Raw genomic sequence first — 21,848 nt, 5'->3', positions numbered from 1 at the left:
CTGTGGTTTCTTAAAAGTGTTGGTACTGTATTATTTTCCTATCCTGCCTTTTCTCTCCCTTTTTAAACAAATTATTGGAGTGCCATCTATGGTTACGCGCTCACCTCTGTTTTGCTAAATAAGTGGTGTCTCAACCCAGACTTGTCAAATAATGAACTAGCGAGGTGTATATACTTATAGTGACTGTGTTTGAACTTGCTTGACATATTAGTGCCAGTGTATTTTTACAAGTGTGTTGTTAAATAAATAATTATATACTTTTATACCAAAGCTCTGGTCAGTGTTGGCTTGTGCTACTGTATTTCTAGCCCTATTGTGTATACTCTATATACTGCCTAACTCTTCTTGAGAGGAGTCTGACTGCTCAGCCACAGCTACCAGGTAAATCTGGGTGGTGCAGACTGCTACCAATTGGGTTTACTGCTTACTCCTGTAGTCTTAAACTTTTTGCAGTGGTCCCTAAGGGAACTCCACATGTTTCTGCCTAACAATCTGCTCAGCTGGTGGTGTAGATCCTCCCTTCTCGTGGGTGAGATGTCCTTGGAAGCGGTTTGCTCTCAGTTGCTGCTGTTCTTCCTGTAAGGAAAATCCCCTGGAGCCCATGACCTGACTGGCTGCTACTGTCTGCTGGTCTCCTGCCCTGGCACATCTCGAGCTGCTGGGCAGACAAAAAGTCCTTCTCTAGGGACTCCGCTTTTGTCGTGCTGATCCGGGCACGGCAGGGGCTGCCTGTGTATTAGAGGCCCCCTTCCAGCCTAAATACTAGGGGTATTGAGAAATATCCTACTTGGTGCCTTGCTGATGACATCCTTGTTGCTGCTACTCGAGTGGGGGCTCTCCTGACCTGCTTTGAGATTACCGATTGCCCTTGGGCCTCTTCAGACGAGCGTGGACTGCATTTGTTCGCAGACGGCAGGCCGGACAAACCACAACATCTTTTTTGAACACTGCATCCTCGGCTGCGGCTGGTCCGTGGCACTTCTCCTGTTTCTATTAGTCCTAGGAGGGTCCACTGGGCCCAGCTCTCCCCTTTTTTTGGGTTCCTGGAGCTCCTGCACTTCATGTGCACCCCCATTCAATTCAGGGCCACTTTGCGGTAAACAATGTACTGAAACAGAATCGCCTGCTTTCCTTTGCTGGAACTCTTCACAAGACTACTGCATCACAGGGATATGGCATCGTCCTCTGGACTCAAATCCTAACCGGCAACACCCCATGTCAGCCTATGGCCTATTGAATAACTTTGGGACAGTCTATTTTAGGAACGTTTAGGTTCACCTACCTGCATTGGTATCTTTATTAGTGGTGACTTCCTATACTGAAATAACCTGCTTTCTCCATCCCGGAGTGTCTAAGTAATTTATTGGATGTTAAGGGATGAACCACTGGCTATATTTTTTGGGGGGCTACGCTGCTTTTTCTTACTATGTGCTATACTTGAAGGGTGACACTGGGCATACCTGGTGACTTACTGGGGATTGTTAAGATACATTACTGAACTGTATCAACTACTGATACAGTCTACCCAGCTACCCAACTACTGTAGTCTACCCAGATGCCCGCCCGTGCCTGCATCCACAAAGCTCAGAAGGCAGGAAGGGCAGGAGCCTGCTCCAGCCGTGACCGTGACCTGCTGCGATCGACTTGAAACGCGACGATCCACAGCGTATATCTCCGCCCTGGCCATGTGCTTCAGATCCACTGCAAAGGTACACAAAAGCCAGTAGATGCCCCTGCAAAGCAAATCGCCTACTTTATTTATCCAGCAATGTGCCCATTTTCGTCTGACACAGCCACGAGATTCAGAGCACCCAAAATGGCGGCCGCTCTTCTAGTGTCTGGTTGCTAGGCAACCAGAGCTGCGACTGAGGCGCCCCATTGGCCGTGCCTCCTATTTCCGGACCCGGAGGGAGCCGGAAGAAGTGAGCCGGCACATCTACACAAGGCAAGCTCCTGTCCTGAGCCTGTCCAGAGGCGACAGAGCGCCAGGGCCCAGGAGCGCTGGAAGTGCCTCCAACTACGACCTTCTGCAAACATTTTGACTGCAAACCCGTGAACTGCACAGTAAGATCCCTACTGCCCATCTCGACCTCGTCTATCCTATCCTTCTAACAAACTCGCCCACGCACTCCTAACTATAAGCGCCACCCTATGAGAAAGAGCCTCATGACACCATTCGCTTAAACACGTAACTACCCAACACGGCATATGGTCGCCTGCCTTTGGTCAGTGTACCCCACTTTACTCAATGCCATATCGCACAATGCTGCCTCATATCTGCATTAACCTAAGTGCTTGACCTACTGTCATCGTCATTACCTATACCATCTGCACAACGTCCGTCTATCTGGCAAGCACATCTATACGACTACATGTCGTTACCAGACACATTGGGCTTGCCGTTTGAACACTGCTTCTAATCTAACTGTGTCTTCCACTTGAATACTGCATCTAGCCTAGTTGTGTCTCAACATTTGAATACTGCAGCTAGCCGAACTGTGCCTTCCACTTGAATACTCCATCTAGCGTAGTTGTGTCTCACCATTTGAATACTGCATCTAGCCTAGTTGTGTCTCACCATTTGAATACTGCATCTAGCCTAACTGTGCCTTTCACTTGAATACTCCATCTAGCCTAGTTGTGTCTCACCATTTGAATACTGCATCTAGCCTAGTTGTGTCTCACCATTTGAATACTGCATCTAGCCTAACTGTGCCTTCCACTTGAATACTGCCTCAAGCCTAACTGTGCCTTCCACTTGAATACTGCATCTAGCCTAACTGTTCCTTCCACTTGAATACTCCATCTAGCCTAGTTGTGTCTCAAGGTTTGAATACTGCATCTAGTCTAGTTGTGTCTCACCATTTGAATACTGCATCTAGCCTAACTGTGCCTTCCACTTGAATACTGCCTCAAGCCTAACTGTGCCTTCCACTTGAATACTGCATCTAGCCTAACTGTTCCTTCCACTTGAATACTCCATCTAGCCTAGTTGTGTCTCAAGGTTTGAATACTGCATCTAGTCTAGTTGTGCCTCACCATTTGAATACTGCATCTAGCCTAGTTGTGTCTCACCATTTGAATACTGCATCTAGCCTAACTTTGCCTTCCACTTGAATACTCCATCTAGCCTAGTTGTGTCTCACCATTTGAATACTGAATCTAGCCTAACTGTGCCTTCCACTTGAATACTCCATCTAGCCTAGTTGTGTCTCACCATTTGAATACTGCATCTAGCCTAGTTGTGGCTCACCATTTGAATACTGCATCTAGCCTAGTTGTGGCTCACCATTTGAATACTGCATCTAGCCTAACTGTGCCTTCCACTTGAATACTGCATCTAGCCTAACTGTGCCTTCCACTTGAATACTGCATCTAGCCTAGTTGTACATCACCTCGAAGGCTGCCTCTAGTCTAACTTTGCCTACGCATGATCGATGCACAAATATACAGCAGCCCTACCCATACTATATTAGAACACGGCAACCAGCTGTACCATACCCCTGATCATGAGTAAAATCTTAGGGACCCTGACACTCCAAATCATATTAGGCCTCATCACCACCATGGCCACTCCCGCACCAACATCATGCCCCCCCCAAGGATAGAAACATGAGATTGCGAGCAAGACTACCTCCCCTCTACGATCCCAAAACCAACTTCAACAAAAGAAGCTTCACTGTCCACTCCACTGAACCACCCAACAAAAGTACACAGCAGCGACATAACTACCACAAACTATCCTCTGACCTCCCAGATACTACTCCCAGAATCATTCTGAGAGCTAACGAATCTACAACCACACCTTCCCCTAAAACCAAAAACACAAGCACCCTATCACTATCTGGGTCACTAATTAATGCCAGATCCATGGGGGCCCACCCATGCTACCGAGATCGCTGACACACTTACTAATGAGAATCTGGACCTAATGGCCATAATAGAAACATGGCTCTATGAGGCTGCAGGACCTGCCCTCATGATAGCTGTACCAGATGGATATCAGATACTCAGAGCAGACAGACCTAACGCCAGGGGCGGCGGCATAACCATTATTTATAAAACCATTTTAGCTCTCAGGCTTGCCAATGCTCCAAACAACCAATCCTGCGAGACCCTCACTGCCAAACTCCAACTATCCCACAACCGGACTTTAACCATACACGTGGTCTATAGACCTCCTGGGCCACTTGGCTCGTTCGAAGATGACCTAAACTGCATCCTAGCCAATAATACCAAAGACCATTCGCAAACTTTGCTTATAGGCGACCTCAATCTAGGATTTAATGATAACAACGACAAACATGCTCACTTGGTTACTGCTATTCTAAAGGATCACGGCCTGACACAAAATGTCACTTCTCCTACACATATCAAAGGAAGGACCCTAGACTGGGTTGCTGACTTAAACTGCAACATTACTATCACTAACACCATACCAAAATCGTGGACCAACCACTCCCTAGTCACCTTCTCTGCATCCCTTGACCTCATCCGCCCTAATACTATAGACATGGCACCTTCCCTCCCGACTAGGAGCAAAAAGGACATCGCAGCAGAAAAGTTACTACCACATCTCCTCCCGGACCTCAATAACCCACCCAACAATACAGACCCCACCTCACTAGTCGAAACCTACAACCGCACCATGACCAAAGCTTTAAACACTATTGCACCGATCAAAACTCGTAAAAGCAAGCAGAAAGCCCACCTCAATGCATGGTTCACACCCCAACTGAAGGAACTAAGGGCACAAAAACGCAAACTACAATCCATTTGGAATCACTGTCCCACGGAGGAAAACAAGCTTAGACTAACTAACCTCTCCAAACTGTACAAAAAAGAAATAATTAGTACAAAAAAGGACACTTTCAACAATAGAATATCTAAGGCCAAATTGGACACCAAGGAGCTCTTCGCTATCCTCCGTGAAATGGAATCTCCCATAACACAGGTAGATAACACTCCCAAGGATAAGCCATAGTGTACTGAAATTCAAAAGGCCCTATCGAATACAATTACCTCCCTCCAGGTCAAAATTGCCAAAAAAAAGACTCCCTGCTCCTCCCAGTAGAGACCATACCCCAACAGCAACCATCTCCTCTCACCCATGACTGCATCACCCCACCATTCAGCTTCAGGAAAGTCTCTATTATTGAAACAGAAAAAATCATTCTCTCGCTCAAACCCTCCAACTGCAAAGGTGATAGCTGCCCACCCCAAATCATAAAGGATGCAGCCAGAGATCTAGCTCCCTTCATCACTAAGCTCATTAATGCCTCGTTCACAACTAACCTAGTGCCAAACAACCTCAAACACTCCTGGGTACTCCCACTGCTCATAAAACAAACTCTAGACCCCTCCATCCCAACGAATTACAGACCTATCACGACAGGCCCCTTCCTATTCAAAATCCTCGACAGAGTAGCGTACCTACAAATACAGGACCACCTAGAAGCCAACAACCTGCTAGGTACTCGCCAATCCGGCTTCCGCCCCCTCCACGGCACAGAAACAGCCCTGATCGACCTCAAGACCCAAATTGACGAGCTAAAGGACACAGGGAACTCAGCTATGCTACTCCTCCTTGACCTATCTGCAGCTTTCGACCTAGTGGATCACACAGTCTTATGTAACCACCTCAGGTCAGCCGCCCATTTCTCAAGTGATGCCATAACCAGGGTTCAATCCTTCTTAGCAAATCGCACTATGAGAGTCTTCTCCCCTCTTGCAGCCGCAGACCCCATTCAAGTCCCCTGCGGGGTACCTCAGGGATCCTGCTTCTCCCCCACCATGTATAACATATTTACTAAGCCCCTGTTCGACAAGTTGGACAGACTGGGTGTCACCTACACCAATTACGCAGATGACACCCAGATCCTCATCCCCCTTTCGGGCAACTTCCTGGAGGACTCAGTCTTAGTAAATAAGATATGCCACCTCATTCAGGCATGGATGGCATCCCATGGCCTCTGCCTGAATGACGATAAAACTGAACTCCTAATCCTAGGCTCCGAGACGGCCATAAAAAAACTCTACCCCAACTACGCCACCTTCAATATCGACAACAACAACATTAAAGTGGCACCTGCTGTCAAAACACTTGGCTTCTACCTCGACTCTGCGCTTTCCCTCAAGAAGCAAGTCAACTCACTAGCATCCTCCACAGCTTACACCTACAAACTGATCAGAGCTTGCAGACATTCCTCTCTGAAACCAGCTGCATCACCCTAGCCAACGCACTCATACTATCGAGACTGGACTATTGCAACGCACTTTATGTGGGCTCCAATAAGTACATCATAGACAAACTACAAAGACTCCAAAACAATGCCCTAAGGGCAGCTCTCAATATTCCTAACAGAGATCACATCTCTGCATTCAGAAGAAATGTTCACTGGCTCAACATAAAAGACAGAGTCCTCCTCAAAACACTATCCCTGACCTCCAAATGTCTAAATAACACTGTGCCCCCGTATTTTACAGAGAGAATCAACAGGAAAACCTCTAACCGACCCATGAGATCAGCCAACGCCTTCACCCTTGAGATTCCTAGGTACAAACTGAAAACAGCCGGCAGCGCCAGCTTCCCAGTTACGGCTGCCCAATCCTGGAACAAACTCCCACTTGAGCTCAGAACCGACCAACGCTACCCCTCATTCAGGCGAAAACTTCTAGCATGGCTACGGACCAATGGTGCCTAAACCCAGCGCCAGAGGTATCTCCCTTACCCAGCCAGCGCACCATACCTCCCGCCAACTGCATATATGCCATCCTACCACCAGCAGATACTTTACCTACTTCTCTCAGTAACCTGATCACCTACTGTAACAAGTGAACTGATGACTATGCCTGTATTATAACTTGTATGTAATGCTGTTTTGTATATAAATACTATGTATGCAAATCTTGTATATTTATAACACTGTTTACTAAACTGATAAGTATCCTTGTAATGCTTGCGCCCAAATACCTTCGGGCCTCAGCTGCGCCACATCAAATAAACAAACAAACAAACAAACTGCAGGGTCTGGTACTTGTAGGAAAAAAGGTGAATTCCCTGTTGGTGAATTTATAACCCCACTGTTTTTTCTATCCTATCCTCTCTCCTTGGAAACCTGTTTTGAGGCTCTCGTAACAATAGGAGAATTACTCACCTGTTAAGGATGACTTGTGGAACACAACGGCATAATGCGTGACCTTTTCCCTTGCTCGCTTGTGGGGACTTGAGAAGAAACATAGCAACAAGTAACTCAACCGTGTGCCTTTTTTGTCACACCTAACTTTCCTGAAATATTCTCAGGCCTAGCGCCTTCCAATATTGTTTTTTTTGGATTAGCCTAAAAAGCATGTTCTATCATCGGCTTATTTGTACATATTTATTTATATATTTATTACATGTGTTACACGCCCAAACCCTGGGGTATCACAGCGAGGTTACAGACAGCTTGATAACAATTGTACAGAAAAAAAAAACATTTCAAACAGCTAGCGTGAGCAAATATATACAATTATGTACATCTTGTATGCATTGATATCACTGGATTACAATTACAATGCATGCAAGATATATGTGCATTATTTACAAATTCTGGAATGCAACATCATTGGTCTTGGTTAAATTACCAAGTTTTTAGCAGATTTTTAAATGCAAGGAAGGATTCCTCTTTTTTATGTTGAGTGGTAGGGAGTTCCAATGTTTAGGAGCTAGACAATGGAAGCTGCTGCCCCCAGCTCTGGTATTTCTGTAGCGGGGTGTTGTCATAAGTAGGTGGTTGTTAGATCTTAAGGATCTAGTGGGTTCTTTTTTGACTATGGCACTGTTCAGGTAAATGGGGGCTTTTTTATAGTGGCATTTGAAGGCGATGCATAGTGTTTTTAAGATAATTCTGTCTTTGGTGGGCAGCCAGTGGGAATCTCTCCTTATCTTGGAGATGTGATCGAATTTTTTTTATTCGTAAAGCTTTGGTTTGTATAAATTGTAATTTGTTGAGGTTGTTGTTAGAGGTTCCGAGGAGCAGCACGTTGCAATAGTCGAGCTTTGATAAGATCAAGGCTCTGGCAAGAGTGATGCAGTTGGAAGGAGTCAGGCATTGGCGGCTTAGAGCAATTAGTTTGGCAGTGTAGGATGTGGATGATGAGTGTGCTTACATGTTTTGACATTGTGAGATTAGCCTCAAGGTAAACTCCTAGGGTTTTAATTTGCTTAAGTACGGGAATCATCGTGCCGTAAATGTTAATGGCTGAGTAGTCTGGGTGAAGAGAGCTTATTTTGGCTTGGGTGCCCACGATGAGAATCTCTGTCTTCTCATCATTAAGACATAAGCTGTTCAGGGCCATCCAATTTTGGATTATGGCATAGATTTTGTTGATGATCAGTGTGTCTTTGGAGTAGTTGCCTGAGAGAGGTATAAGGATCTGGGTGTCATCTGCGAAATTGGTGTAGATGACACCCAGGTCATCTCGGGCTGAGAAGAGAAGCTTTATGTATGCATTGTAAAGGGTAGGTGAGAGGCATGATCCTTGGGGTACACCAATGGGGACTGGGATGGCATCTGCAGCTTCTTTACCTATCGAAACTCTGGATGTTCATTCGGCTAGAAAGGATTTCACCCACTTGGAGAAATTGAAATCTTTGGCTGCGGTGGAGCACAGTTTATTGTGATCAACAAGGTTGAACGCTACAGATAACTAAAACAGAAGAAGAATACAAAGTTTGCCAGTGTCCCTGATGGTATCCATCTAGATTTTCAAATCAAGGAGGGCCGTTTCCATGCTGTGGTTAGGCCTCAAGCCAGATTGTCTAGTTCCAAGGAGCTGGTTACTTTCCATGTGGGCTTGGGAATAAGCTATCTTGTCTAAGATTTTAAGCAGGAACGGGATTGTCATTATTGGTCGGAGGTTTGTGGGAACGGTGGGATCTAACGTGGGTTTTTTTAGGAGAGGGGTGACCCAGGCTTCTTTAATGCTAGCTGGGACCAGGTTAGAATGGAAGGATGCATTAACAAAATTGGTTACGATAGGTGTGAGGGTATGGGCACATGGTCTGACTACTTGTGTTGGGACAGTGTCTCTTTTACAGTTAGAAGCTTTAGGTTTGGTGTCCAGCACTAGTTTTTGGGTGACTGGGGTGAAGTGAAATAGTGGGTTGGTGTTCTTGCTAGATTTGGTGGGGGGGTTGCTAGTGGAAGGTTTAATGGCTAATAGTTGCCTTTTAGATATTTTGTTTTGCAGAAGAGCAATCTTAGCGGCTAGGGCATCTTGAATGGTGGTACACCATTCTTTACTAGAATTGGCAGGGGCTAAGGCAGGTGTGGGGTTTTCCATTTCTCTCAGGATCGAGAACAGTTCTTTGGGATCCGACGCGGCGTTACTGATATGCGTATTGTATGTGTTTGCTTTATGGGTGATAATGGGCAGTTTTATAGATTTGATTTGCTACCTGGAAGGTGATTTCAGATTCAGTGGTGGGGTGTCTTCTATGGACATGTTCAAGAGCCCGTTCCGTTCTCCTTAGTAGTACTAGGTCTTCGTTAAACCAGAAACAGGTTTGTTTGTCGGTGCGCCGCGTTTTAGTGGTTAGTGGTGCTAATGCATTGATGGTGGAGGCGAGACATTCATGAAAAGAATCTGCAAGGGGACAAGGGTTGTTGCTGGAAATTGATATGGTGTCAAGCGATTTACTAACTAAGGTGGCCAAGTTCTCAGGCGTAAGCTTACGCATGTTTCTAGTTTCATAAGAGTTACTTATATTTGTTTTGATAGGGCATGGTTCTTCGGCCAGAAGAGTGAACTTGATGTTGTGGTGGTCAGTCCAGTCTAGGGGTGAGATTGAGTCGATAGTTATGGCCGTATTGAGGGGGAGAATCCAATCTAGTGTTCTCCCTTTGATGTGGGTTAAGGCATTCACTAGTTGTGTAAAGCTCATGTCCTTAAGTGAGCAGTGTAGTGCTACTCCTTTGGGGTCATTGATATCATTAAACCCTATGTTCATGTCTCCAAGGATAATGCATTTGGTTTTGGGCTTGATAAGTGGAGCTAGTAGCAAAGGAATGTCTATTTCGGGATGGCTATTAGAGTTAGGAGATTTATAGATCATCATGAGGTTAATGGTAGGCAAATTTGGCTAGTAGTAATTCATATCCTGCTCCAGTTTCAATGGGGCAGGCAAGGGCCTTCCCTATTGAAACTATTTGCAGTGATGTCTTAGCTATAATAGCTACACCATGGGTGTGGGTTCTATCAGTTCTGAGGATGGTATAGGCAGGTGGAATGGTGAGGGACAGCAACTGGCCCGAGGCCTGGTGAAGCCAGGATTCTGTGACTACTAGGAGGTCTAATTCTTGTTCGGAGATGAGATCATGTATTTCAATGGCGTGAACTCCTAGAGATCGTGCGTAGATGAGGGAGCATTGGAAGCTAGTGGGGGTTTTTAGGGGCGGTATGATGGATGTTTGATTGGTATCTGTTTTGGACTTGTGGTGGCCTGAGTGGCTTTTAGGTGGTGGAGTTCTTTCTAGGAGTTCTCATGGATGTATATAGTCTTTATATAGAATAAACCACTATTTTTATAACAGACAGTGTGGACATTTCCTGCTTTGTACTTGTGGTTCTTCACAGGCATAGGTCCACCCTACCTTCTCTCCTGACAGTGAAGCCTAGACTGTTCGGCCTTGCTACTATTGGAGAGTCTGGCCTAGCTTGATGTGTGTAGACTGCTTGGACCTTAGGGGATTCTTCCTCCAGGGAATCAGAGTCCGGCTAGAAAAACCCTCCCAACAGTGACATGCTGCAAATCTTCTGTTTATTTGGGCTGGAGGCATAGCCGGTTCCGCCAGGGTCTGGACAATAGCTCCCAGCTAGCTTTCTCTAGATGTCGCTTTCCAAATCACAGCACTTACTCCAATATCTGTGAGAGTTTGCATCTACTAGTCACCGAGCGCTGGACCACAGGGGTCCCAAGCTTGCCAGCACCCTTTCCCTTCAGCTATGACTCACAATATATAGCCTCTCCTTTCTCTCACACAGATTCTCATTCTGACCTTGACGTGGCCCCTGTACTCTACATTTATTCCTAGATGCAGCAAGATTCGGACTTCACTCCCTTTAACTGGCAACTGTACACTTTGCTCTCCCCCAGAAATGCTGTACTCTCTTACAAAGGAGCACTCCTTCTCCTCTACCATATCGGATTGACCAACAAAGTGGCACGGGTGCTGACTCAGTTTCCCTGCTTGTACCTGGTCTTGCAATTTGTCCTTACAATGCAGGTCCACCTACTCTCCAGGTGTCCCTTCTTACCTGGGGATTTTTCTAATGTGTAGTGTATTCCTCCCCTTGCCATCACTCATTTGCAGAATGGGCTGCTGAGACAGTCTTATGCAGTGCTACAGTCCTCTTAAGGTCTAGTGCTCTTTCTCCCTACCCAGAGAACAGACCACTTGCTCTGAGTAACTGTGTGCAGCGGCAGGTCAGGGTACTGTTCCCTGAGCACCCACTCCCTCATACTTCTACCATGCTTTTGTCCCCGGGCAAGGTGTTCCAGGGCATGGGTTTGATCTCACTGAGTTTTGGGTGCACAATCCTACTCTCAAGGGTCGTTAAGGGGAGGAATACCATTGACCCTGTAAGCAACTCATGGTGGCAACAGTAAAGACAGACACAAGTGATCGCAGTTCAAGGGAGTTTCTTAAACTGTAAATGCAGGGTGAAAAAATGCCTAACCTAAACCTAAATCTAAGAAGGGACCAAGCTTCGACCATCAAATGAAAAATAAGGCAGTCCTCGTGTCATCTTGTCAAAATAAAACGGCCTATACTAAAAAAAAAAAAAAACTATTGCTAATTCCTTACAACTAATTACAGAAAGAGTGTGTGATAGGGTTTCAATAAATAAATGTTTACAAATAATAAGTCAGTATGTGAATGCCAGGGTTCTCCATTCCCCACATTTTGAGCACTCCTGAGCACAGCACACATTTGAGCTTTCCCAGCACAAGCCGACAATCCTGTTCCAGCTATCGGGTTCTTCGATGGGTCAGTCTCTTTTCAATAAAAGTCTCTTGCCTTCGAGGGCCTGATGTATTCAACAACAAACAAAGAGTTCCTTTCCAAATGATCTTTGGGTAATAGCTTTCTCCCGGTCTTCTAATAGTTCTTGCATTCACAAATCTCAATGTCTTTTGACACAGTTCTTCGGGCTTCGCCACCTTTTTGTTGGCTTCCCTCTGCCAGGTTCACTCTTGACAACCTTTGCAAAACATTGTTCATGTGCTCATTTCACAAAGCGGGATTCATTTCCCTTAGCTTCAAAATCATCTGTCAGTCAAAGACTTGCAACAGTACAGAGGATTTTATAAGACCTCTGTATGACAACTTTGGGCTCTTCTCGCCTTTTCCCAAGGTCTTCTGGTTATGGTAGTCTCTACCATCAGGTAATCGCCCGGAGTTTTCTGCGTGAGCACCCACGTGGTGCCAGACTCCTCTGTTGCTAGTTTCCCCCCTCTTTCATTAATAGTATCTTTATGCTTTTCAAAGTTTAAATTAACCATTGGCTATTTTTCGTTCGACAGAGTTTGGTTTCTTATCGACACTCCCCTCGACTCACAGGCTGTGATGAACTGCTTGGCTTTCTTTCTCCCTGGAGTCAAGGTTGGTACAACAGAGACAAGCGTCTCTCCCCGGATTGGTAATCAGCGGAGGAGGGTCTTGTATACCGTTGACATCTGCTTCAACACACGCTGGCTATTGTTTGCAGACTTATGATTCCTTCTGCAGCGGTTTCACGGGCCTTGGCCAGAAAGGGCAAGTCGCTTCTCTCTTGTAACCCTCTCGGCCTGTGCCGTCTTTCTCCTGCTCTTGAACCTCTGTGCTGGGTTAGCTCTCAAGTCGTGCGGTCTGCCTTGTTAGTCTTGTGCTCCTCCTCTTATCCCTGTGGGGAAGGGAAAGGGCTGTCAGGTGTGTGTGATTCTGGTCAATTGCCTGACTTTGCCTGACCCTTGTATTGGGACATGGCAGGTATTGTGGAAAAATGGGGGGTGGGGGGCAGTGTTTTGGAATATCCTATGTGGTAGGATGGAGAAAAGGTGTTGAAAGAAGGGGGATAATACGTCTCACCCATTGGTGTCCCACTCCCCAAGGACCCCTCATCCAGGTGATCCTCCCTCACTGGTCCACCCCTAGGAACTGGATCCAATAGCGATGGCTGTGTCCTGGACACCTGGATGACAGATCCCTGGGGACTAGCTAGGGAGACACCTTCAGGTTTCTCACAACCCCCAGCATGAATCACTGATAATCAGGCTGCCCAACACAAAGGTTCGGGTGACCAGGGGGAGTGCACCATATACCCTCTAGAGCAGTTGCAAGTTGCATCATGGGGCAGGCGGCTCACTCTAGCCCCCAGGTCACCAACTTTACATCCGGGCTGCTGAGCAGGTAAAATGATTGGACCACATTTGCCTAAAATAAGTTCTTCTTGACTTTGTGCTGGTTATTTCTTGACATGGTCTAGGATCTCTGGTGATGATTAGCCTTGAGCCTAGGTGAGATACCCAATGGAATAAACAAGGGCACCATAAAGCCCCAAACATTCCCGCCCGAGCGCCAGTGACAATGGAGTACACAGATTCACACTACAGAATATCAGGATGACGTAGCAACCCAGAGGCAAGATCAAAATGTTTTCTATTTGCGTCATCGGCTTAGTCAGAAGCTTTAAGATCTGGCACAGTTACCTCTCCTCTAGCCCTTGCCAAGAACACTGCCTGAATAAACAGGTTTATAGATTCACAATTACAAGATTTCAGAAAATCGTCAAAGGACACCAACCTCTGGAATCACAAACTGTCCAGCAAACAACAAGGCGTCCAGCAGGTTGTCAAGAGCATCATTCCGAATTGTGTAGATGGGCACCTGGTGAGCATAAAAAGTGAAGGGAATTGGTTATAATTAGGAGTCAAAAACCTCAGGGCAGGAAGAACAACTCCACAGTTCAAAGATTTTATTAATGCACAAATAAAACACAGAATACCTAAATTACTATCAACTCACTCATTGTCACTCAACATAACTCATTCAAAAGCAACATAGAAGGTAAAGAAAAAGACAAAAACAACAAAAAAGGTCTTTTACAAAGGATAAGGAGCTTTCAGCAAGCGGTCTTTCAGCATGTTCTGGAGCTCCGACGCACTATAATCCAGCACGACAAAAGCAGCAGTGCTATAGAATCCAAGGGAGTTTGATTTTAGAGGTTAATTCAGGAGATTACGGCATCCTGTTCAGCAGGGTGGTGTATGGAGATGGCTGGTCACAAGAGAACATTTTAGGATAACTATAGGATGCAGAGAAGATCTTGCAGCATGGTTAGAGGTTGGTTTACTCCCTTTCAAGGTTTGGCGAAATTCCAAGTAACACTTGCTGCCCTCTGTTATAGATTTTCAACTGGAATGATCCTTCAGATGGCGTCACTTCTCCCCAGGGGAGAACCGCTCTGCACAAGGCTAGGGAGGTGAAGCCGCTAACCAATAGTCCCCTTAGGGATGGTAACATGCGGGAGGATCACATGTAGAGGGACTCCTCCCCTGGCGTTAAGGACACAATTGGGAGGCACAACCCCTTTAAACCCCAACCCGTTAGGCTGACAATAGGACTTAAACCATATGGTTTTAAGTTCATGACTAAAACCATGTGTTACTGTGAAACATCAAACTACCCTGACGGTTTAGGTACTGAGATGAAAAAGTTAGAGAATGCTACAAGTGACCGGAAATAATAACAGCCCAGATGTAGTCAACAGAATGGACGTTACGTCAGGGCGAGCCATACTATATCATGGCGACAGAAACGCACGAAGGTGGACGAGTACCAGGAAGGGTACAGAGGAGAATACCAGAGAAAGCACATGAAGAGGATGAGTACCAGGAAGGGCATAGAGGAGTGTACCAGAGAAAGTATTGGAATCAGAGAGAGAAAGCGAGAAGGAGAGAAAGAACGAGACAGACTTGGCAATCCGAGAAAGACTTGGCAATCGAGGCCAAACATATCACAGAAGCAAGAACAGGACGGTCCGAGAGAGGGGCTTGGAGGGTGTGATTCAGGAGAACGCACAAGGATGTCAGTAGGCCGCTCCAGTGTTGTAAGAAGAAGTAGTAGCAGAAACTGGAGCACAGGTTCTGTACAGAGAGTGACGAAGCACAAGGCATTGTCACTTCTCCAAAAGGAGGGGCCACTTCCATTTGGAGAGAACATGGTATCCCCATAACTCACCTCACCCTAGACCCCTTTCCGACAACCCTAACAATGAACCCTTCCCTAACAGGGTTATGAGTTACTGTCACCTTACCATTCCCCTAGAAAGTATTGGGACGCGGAAGACTAGAAGTTACCTAAGTGAAGATCCTTTTCCCAGTACTGTGAAAAAGAAGACCTTCATTGACCCACAAGGGAACCGGAAGATCAGTACTGTAATGAGGAAGAGGTGCAGAGGCATAGAGATTACCTATGGGAACCGCGTTGAGCGGTCTAGTGGTTGCTGGTTTCCTATTGTCCCAACAGTAGTTGAAATAGAGGAAGGAAACCAGGAAGTGTTGTCAAACCCTCCATGGAGGAACAAGGAGCTGGGAGGTTATGCTGCAGGAGAAGGAGCCGTGGACCAGAGGCCTTGCCAGCTAGAGGGGGAACATCCGCTCGCCGGTTAAGTGCTAAGCACTGGGGGACCAGGAGAATCCGTCTCTAAAGGACTTGACAAAGAATCTAGCCCCCTCTGGAGGAACCAGAGGTCAAGCCTTCCGAGGAGCACTCCCAAGCATAGAAGTCGTAGTAGTAGTCTGAAGCAGAGAAACAATGAGAAGGGAGGAAGATTGCAGAAGCCATAAACCAAAGCAGAAATACCCAGAAACCGACCAAAGACTACCAGGAGAGACCCTAAAGGTACAGAGGTGACCGGGCCAGTTGGCAGGGGCAGAAGGGAGCAGTGGGATACCCTGACCCAGCCAAACAGGGGAAGGAGGGAAACTCTGGGAAGCAAAGTAACCTTCCTGGACCCCCAAGAAAGAAACCAAGAAAGACAGGTCTGGGACCCAAAGATGATTACCCTCAACAGTCATCTTCATAGTCGCAAGTACTTGATAGGGTTGTGAACAAGGTCTGCGAGAAAGAATCACTAAAGGAAATGGGATACGGTCTCTGACCCACAAGCAGAGTGCGATACGAGTCATCTACCCCGTGGCAGTACTTGGCCAAGAGGAGGGTCAAGTGAAGTGAACCAAAGAAAAAAGACCAGGGTCTGGGAACCACAGCAAGTGACATTGTGAAAGATCAAGGGAAGAGCCAGCTACCCCTCCATTTTACACCCAATTATTCAAAACATGGAGAAAGTAAATGTAAAACTTAATTATTAATGCATCGATCCAAGCTTTCGTGCTGGGTGTCTTTCGATACTTTCTCCCCATCTCTGTGGAAATGGCCCCCCATCAACAAAAAAGTGGGAGGGTCTGTTATGTATTATATGGTCATGGGAAGAGCCATACCCCTTTAAAGGGTGAACTGTGAGAAACCTAAAGAGACTCAGTGGAAGCGAATCACCTCCTGAGACTTGTGGAACTTTGTTTTTTGCACCTTTTATTTTGGCCTTTATGTTGGAACTATGGAAAAGAGCTAAGAGTGGTCAGCTGAGAGACAATTACTTTTTCACTTTATATTGAATTTAGGACGGGAGGGTCCGGTCAGGATTTGGACATAGGACAGAGAACTTTACTTGACACAGACACTAGTTTTGTTGAGGCAGGTAAAGCCCTCTGAGTTAGGGCAAGTTAGGACTTTTCTCCAACCCCTGTTTTTGTGGTCAAATAAAATTATTTGCCAACCACCATGCTACCCTTGTGTCTGAGTCTTAATCCTACACCCTCAAAGGAGACAGAACGCCAAATGTTATCAGAATTACACTTGGTAGCTGGCCGGTGAAAATAAGACCACAACCAAGAACAAGTGGCTTTTTGCCTCGGCAAGACGAATTCCTCAGGCAAGTGGAAAGTATCTCCTTAGAAGTCCCAACCAAAAGAAAGAGTGTACGGCGGTGCGGTGACCTGTAGTGGGTGGATAGTCGGATCCGGCAACTACACCGAGACCGCTATCCCAGGCTTGCTACAGAGAAGTGAAAACGAACCGAAGAAAACTACGGAATGCTGGTGGCACCCAGGCCTATATGAGAAGGACAACCGAAGCCACTATCGATATCGGAAGAACGTGCAGCGCAATTCACCAAGAATTGGTGCCCCGCAACAGAGGAGGCTGATGGCGTCATCCAAAATCCTATCAACCCGGTGATGCATCCTGAACCAATACAGGTAACCGGAGTTAACGAAAGTCTGGGAGGGAGCGGACAAGCTATTTAAGAAACTCTTTAGACATGCCATTAAACTTAAATCAACAAGGGAGAATAGTGAATAGTATGAACTGAGAGCACCTACCTCAATAATTGAGAAGACACGTTTGCCTGTGAACCCGAAACCCCCAACTCCCTGAAATGCCATAAAAGGGGGTTATGTTATCGACCCAGGAAAGTACAAACGAGGGGCCTAAAAGGGTTGGAGCCCAGGGGATAGTTGATGCTCTACTTCTCTAGCCAAACATCAAGTAACTGAGGGAGGGGTGCCCTGTGAAGGGAGAGAAGCACTGTACACCCCCCATAATCATCTAGGGCTGTACCAGCGAGCCACACCAATCATCTTCTTTCATCAGGCGATTGCACATCAATGATTGGTCAAGACCAGGTCCTGCCAAGTGTCCCGTCTTTACAGCTAATGCCTTAACCTTGTTTTCCTCAAGATACAAAGAAACCCTTATCATTGATACAGTTACCTGGCCTGTCCCACATGCGTGTGACGCTGAAAAGTCAAGAGGGACTCCAGGAATAGCTTCATCGCCCCAGTGGGGGTAGATCCAGAATTGTACAAAAAAGTTCTGAACTTTGTTGAGAATTGTGCAAGACCCTGGGGAACCAGCTAGAAGAAGGGAGTCATGCTCCTAGCCCCACAAGAACTTTATAAACGAGACTGTAGAATTTGTGTTGGGTTACGGAAAACCAGGAACTTTTGCTTTGAACAAGCAGAGAGGCGTTTGGACGGTTTATTTATTTATTTTGCCATTTATCTAGCGCACATAGCCCAAAGGCATCTAGGCGCTTGTTGCTTAAGAATTCGGTTACAGAAGGGCCTTGCAGACATTGCATCTGCAATAGGAGCATGTAGTTGCACGGGTTACAGTTGATCCGGAAGCAGGTCAGTTAGGTAAGATAGTGTAATGTGCAGCACTGTCATTAGTTAGATATAGGTCATATGAAACAGTAATTAGTTACAAACTCTACAGGCAGTCTGAATCATGTGGGAGATATGTAGATTGAATGGGTACCAGATTCAGGTCTGTCAGCAGTTGGCTACCTGGAAGGCCCCCACCTTAAAGGTAGCGGCGGTTTATATCCAGGATAAGGGAGTTCTTCTCCTGGATTATGAACAGTAGCTGGACTTTAAGGTATTTTGTTGTAGTGACAGGGATAGTATAGGAGCCTCTGTGACCGGGACGGTGCATTTTTGTTTTGACTCACACAGACTTCCTGACGAGCACCTGAGTTATTTTCCGTTTAGGTAGGGAAACCACCTTCGAGTTAGGGATAGATAGGTTTGGTTTTCTTTTAATAAAAGTCTATAGCAATCACTATTGCTCCACTTGGTCAGTCTCTTCATTCCTTGTCGCCACACAACATACAATTCACAAATTCACTAATTCACAAATCAGCATGTAGTATATGCCAGCAAAAGACATCTGCAGTCTATGATGTTTCAATAAACATGCTTTTAGAATTGGAAGTTAAGTGGATATTGCACTAATTGTTTCTCTTATTGTCATATATATTATAAACTGTTTCTACCTCACTATTTCTTTTGCATTCGCCCATTAGTAAAAGTTACGATCAAAACATTGTTTTTATTGTTGTACGCTTGTGGATCATCGGAACCCATTAGAAATTTTGGTTCAGAGGGAAAAAAAAATATATTGATTTAAATCGCGGCAAACACATCCCTCTGTTTTAGTTTTTCTGGACTTTTGATTTATTTTAAGGGGAACATTTTGTATATGGTTCGTTGGCTGCCTCTGCTGTCGATGTAATCAAATAGTTCCAGATCTCCAAATGCATGAATACGTTTCAATATAACCATGACCCCCACGTTTGGGTTTGTTCGAGGCTGTAAACACCTGCCAGCTTGAGCATAGGTAAGTTCCGAGAGAAGGGGGTGCCTCACCAAGGGCTCAGGGCCATTACCGGCAGTATATGACCACAAAGAAGGGGGCGATTGGCAATTGCTATTCACACCCCAGGGCTCCCTGCAGGGTTTAAATATTGTACTGCCAGCTCCAAAATAAAAATGCCATAGTAAAGGGAAAAGGGACTTTTCTATTTCTATGGCGGTACAAGCACAGGCGGCAAGTGGAGTAGTAAGCTCCCAGCCAGCAGGGAAGTCTATGGAGAGTAGAGGGAGGTTTGCGGGGTGGTGTGGTATAATGTAATTGTAAGGGTCTGAGGGTGTGGTAAGGGAGAACGAGGTGGGGTAGGAGGCAGGGAGGGGCCAAGAGACCATAACAAAGAAGACATGGGCACCCGGGAAGGCTGCGACAATGCAGGTGGACACTGCCAGTTTATGAACACGTCCCACAAAACATGACTGGCTAAAACCCTTCCCTGAGTGCACATTTCAAAACATTGTCGCCATTTTGTCCCAATTGAAGGATTACCTCTGCAAACACTGGACAACCGGGCTAGACTAGACCCACTGGCAAACAGTAATTAATTCTCGGGACAGCCATCACCTTAATTGAGCTCACCGTCGCCACAATGAGAGGTTTACCAATGGTCCTCTGTCTAGATCGGTTTGCAAATGAGGCAGTCTTTTGTGAAAGGTTTCTTGCTAACATTTGCAGTTAACATTCCCAGGTATTTAATTTTATAAGGGAACCCCTTAAAGAGCCATTTGTTCCAGCAAATATTTCTGACAGAGTGGAGACAGCAGCATGACCTCATATTTGCTCTAGTTCATTTAGTTAAGCTTATCAATCCGGTCAGTCAGAGACGAGGCCTCATTTTTCAGCATCAGTAGCCGATCATTCACGTCGACTCATAGTTCTTGCTCTTTTCTGTAGCATATAAAAAGGAATTCAAAAGCCTTCTTGACATCCAAATACATGACTGACACTGGCCATGAAGCTTCTCTTCATCAAGTGCAGAAAACGTCTACCACAAATCTTGAGTTTGCAAAGCCCACCTCACTCGGGAGTACCAGCTGTGGTATGTTCTAAAGTCCTGGATCTTGACAAGACCGAATTGTACAACAGGAAGTGGCCAACTACCCCAACTCACACTTCTAGGATTCCTTTCTGTATTGTATCTTCCTCACCAACTCTTTCCCCCACTCCTCGAATCCTTAAGTTCACTCAATCAGAGCCTGCCCATCATCTCTTGCAATCATATCCAGGCCTTCCCTGCACTATTTATTGTCTTAATCCTGCACCAAATTCTCCACCTGATCTGCTTGTCTGTCCCCAGGCTCTCCATTCCTCTTCTTAGTTCATCAACCCTGGTACCAACTCTTCATTCCTTTTCTCCAGCCATGTCTCCCTTCATAACCACCTTTCAATCGTTGTATTCTCCTGTCTGCTTTATCTTCTTCAGCCCTTTCAGCACCTTACCTTTCCCAGTTCTAAGTCTCCAAATACCCACTATCTCGCCCAGCTTCTTCACCCCTTGGGACACCTTCCCAATCAATATTTTACCGGTTTTCTATTCACCATTCATCTTCTCAATGCCCCTGTCCAACCTCTAGAGGTCTCTTGCACCTTCATCAACCATCACCTCATAGTTCCTCAGCTCACTACTGCCCATCTCTGTGCAACATCTCTCGCCTCAATGATTCTCTCTGACTCAGTACTGCCTCTAGCACCTTTCTTCAGCCCCCTGATCACCCCTCCTACCAAATCACCTTTGCCATGTTCGGACACCACTCCCTCATTCCTTACCTGCAGCAACAGTTCTCTTGGTTTCTCAGTTTGGGCTCCTTGGTTTCTCATCCAGCTTCCAGGCTCCAGTGTGGTCAAGCCTTCTGGACATATGTTTCAGCCTCTGTGGCTCTGCTCACACTCCAGGTCTTTCTGGCAACACCTCCAAAACAACAGTCTCTGTTCTCTAGCTCATGCTCCGGTTAGTCAAGCTCTTACTTCCCTGGGGCTCTGCCTTCTGCCAGTCAAACTAATGGAACTCCCAGTCAATTGAGTTTTAGGGGCCCCTTGAACTTCCTTCTTGGCTTCAAGGAATTTTTCTACGGTTGTTGATGTGGTCAGAAAACTCTATAGGTTCCCCACTTGCTTGTCAACTGTGGTCTATACCAGAGTTCCGTCATTAAGCTAAATCTCACTAGGGCCAGGGAAGTCTGTGCTATGGAGCACTGACACAGACTCTGCTGCAGCAATTGCCAGCACAGTATAGAAAGTGTTTCTTTTGCAAGAGCTCAGTTTCCCTTCCACAACTTCTTGGTTTTATCCTTGGTTTGGTCCTCAATACAATAATCTTCTTGACGCCCTGCAACGATTGTGCCTTCTTCACTTGGCCTCCTAGCTTCTAATCTAATCTAATCTTTAGAGAAGAGTCTCAATTTTCACACTTCTGGGCTCTCCTTTTTCATTCCCAACTCTTCACTGTTACTTAGTTCTCTCTCAAGGTCTCTCTGTTCTCCCCTTTTCAAACATTTCTACTCCATGCTTCCCGCTCTGCTCTTTGTTCTACCCTATGTTACTATTTTTACT

The 21,848-nt window shown here is 45.9% G+C and overlaps 1 protein-coding gene across 1 annotated transcript in view; it reads right to left on the bottom strand.

Annotated features, from left to right (window-relative positions):
* Nucleotides 1-21,848, bottom strand: part of ASPG (asparaginase) — a 431,236-nt gene that overhangs the window by 199,074 nt on the left and 210,314 nt on the right. The window contains exon 5 of the mRNA XM_069638193.1: nucleotides 13,830-13,913. Coding sequence (XP_069494294.1) covers nucleotides 13,830-13,913 — 84 coding nt within the window. The remainder of the gene's footprint in view (nucleotides 1-13,829; nucleotides 13,914-21,848) is intronic.

The sequence above is a fragment of the Ambystoma mexicanum genome, chromosome 14 (assembly GCF_040938575.1).
Source record: "Ambystoma mexicanum isolate Mex_15411 chromosome 14, UKY_AmexF1_1, whole genome shotgun sequence".
NCBI lineage: Eukaryota > Metazoa > Chordata > Amphibia > Caudata > Ambystomatidae > Ambystoma > Ambystoma mexicanum.
This window is presented reverse-complemented; position numbering and strand designations above follow the sequence as displayed.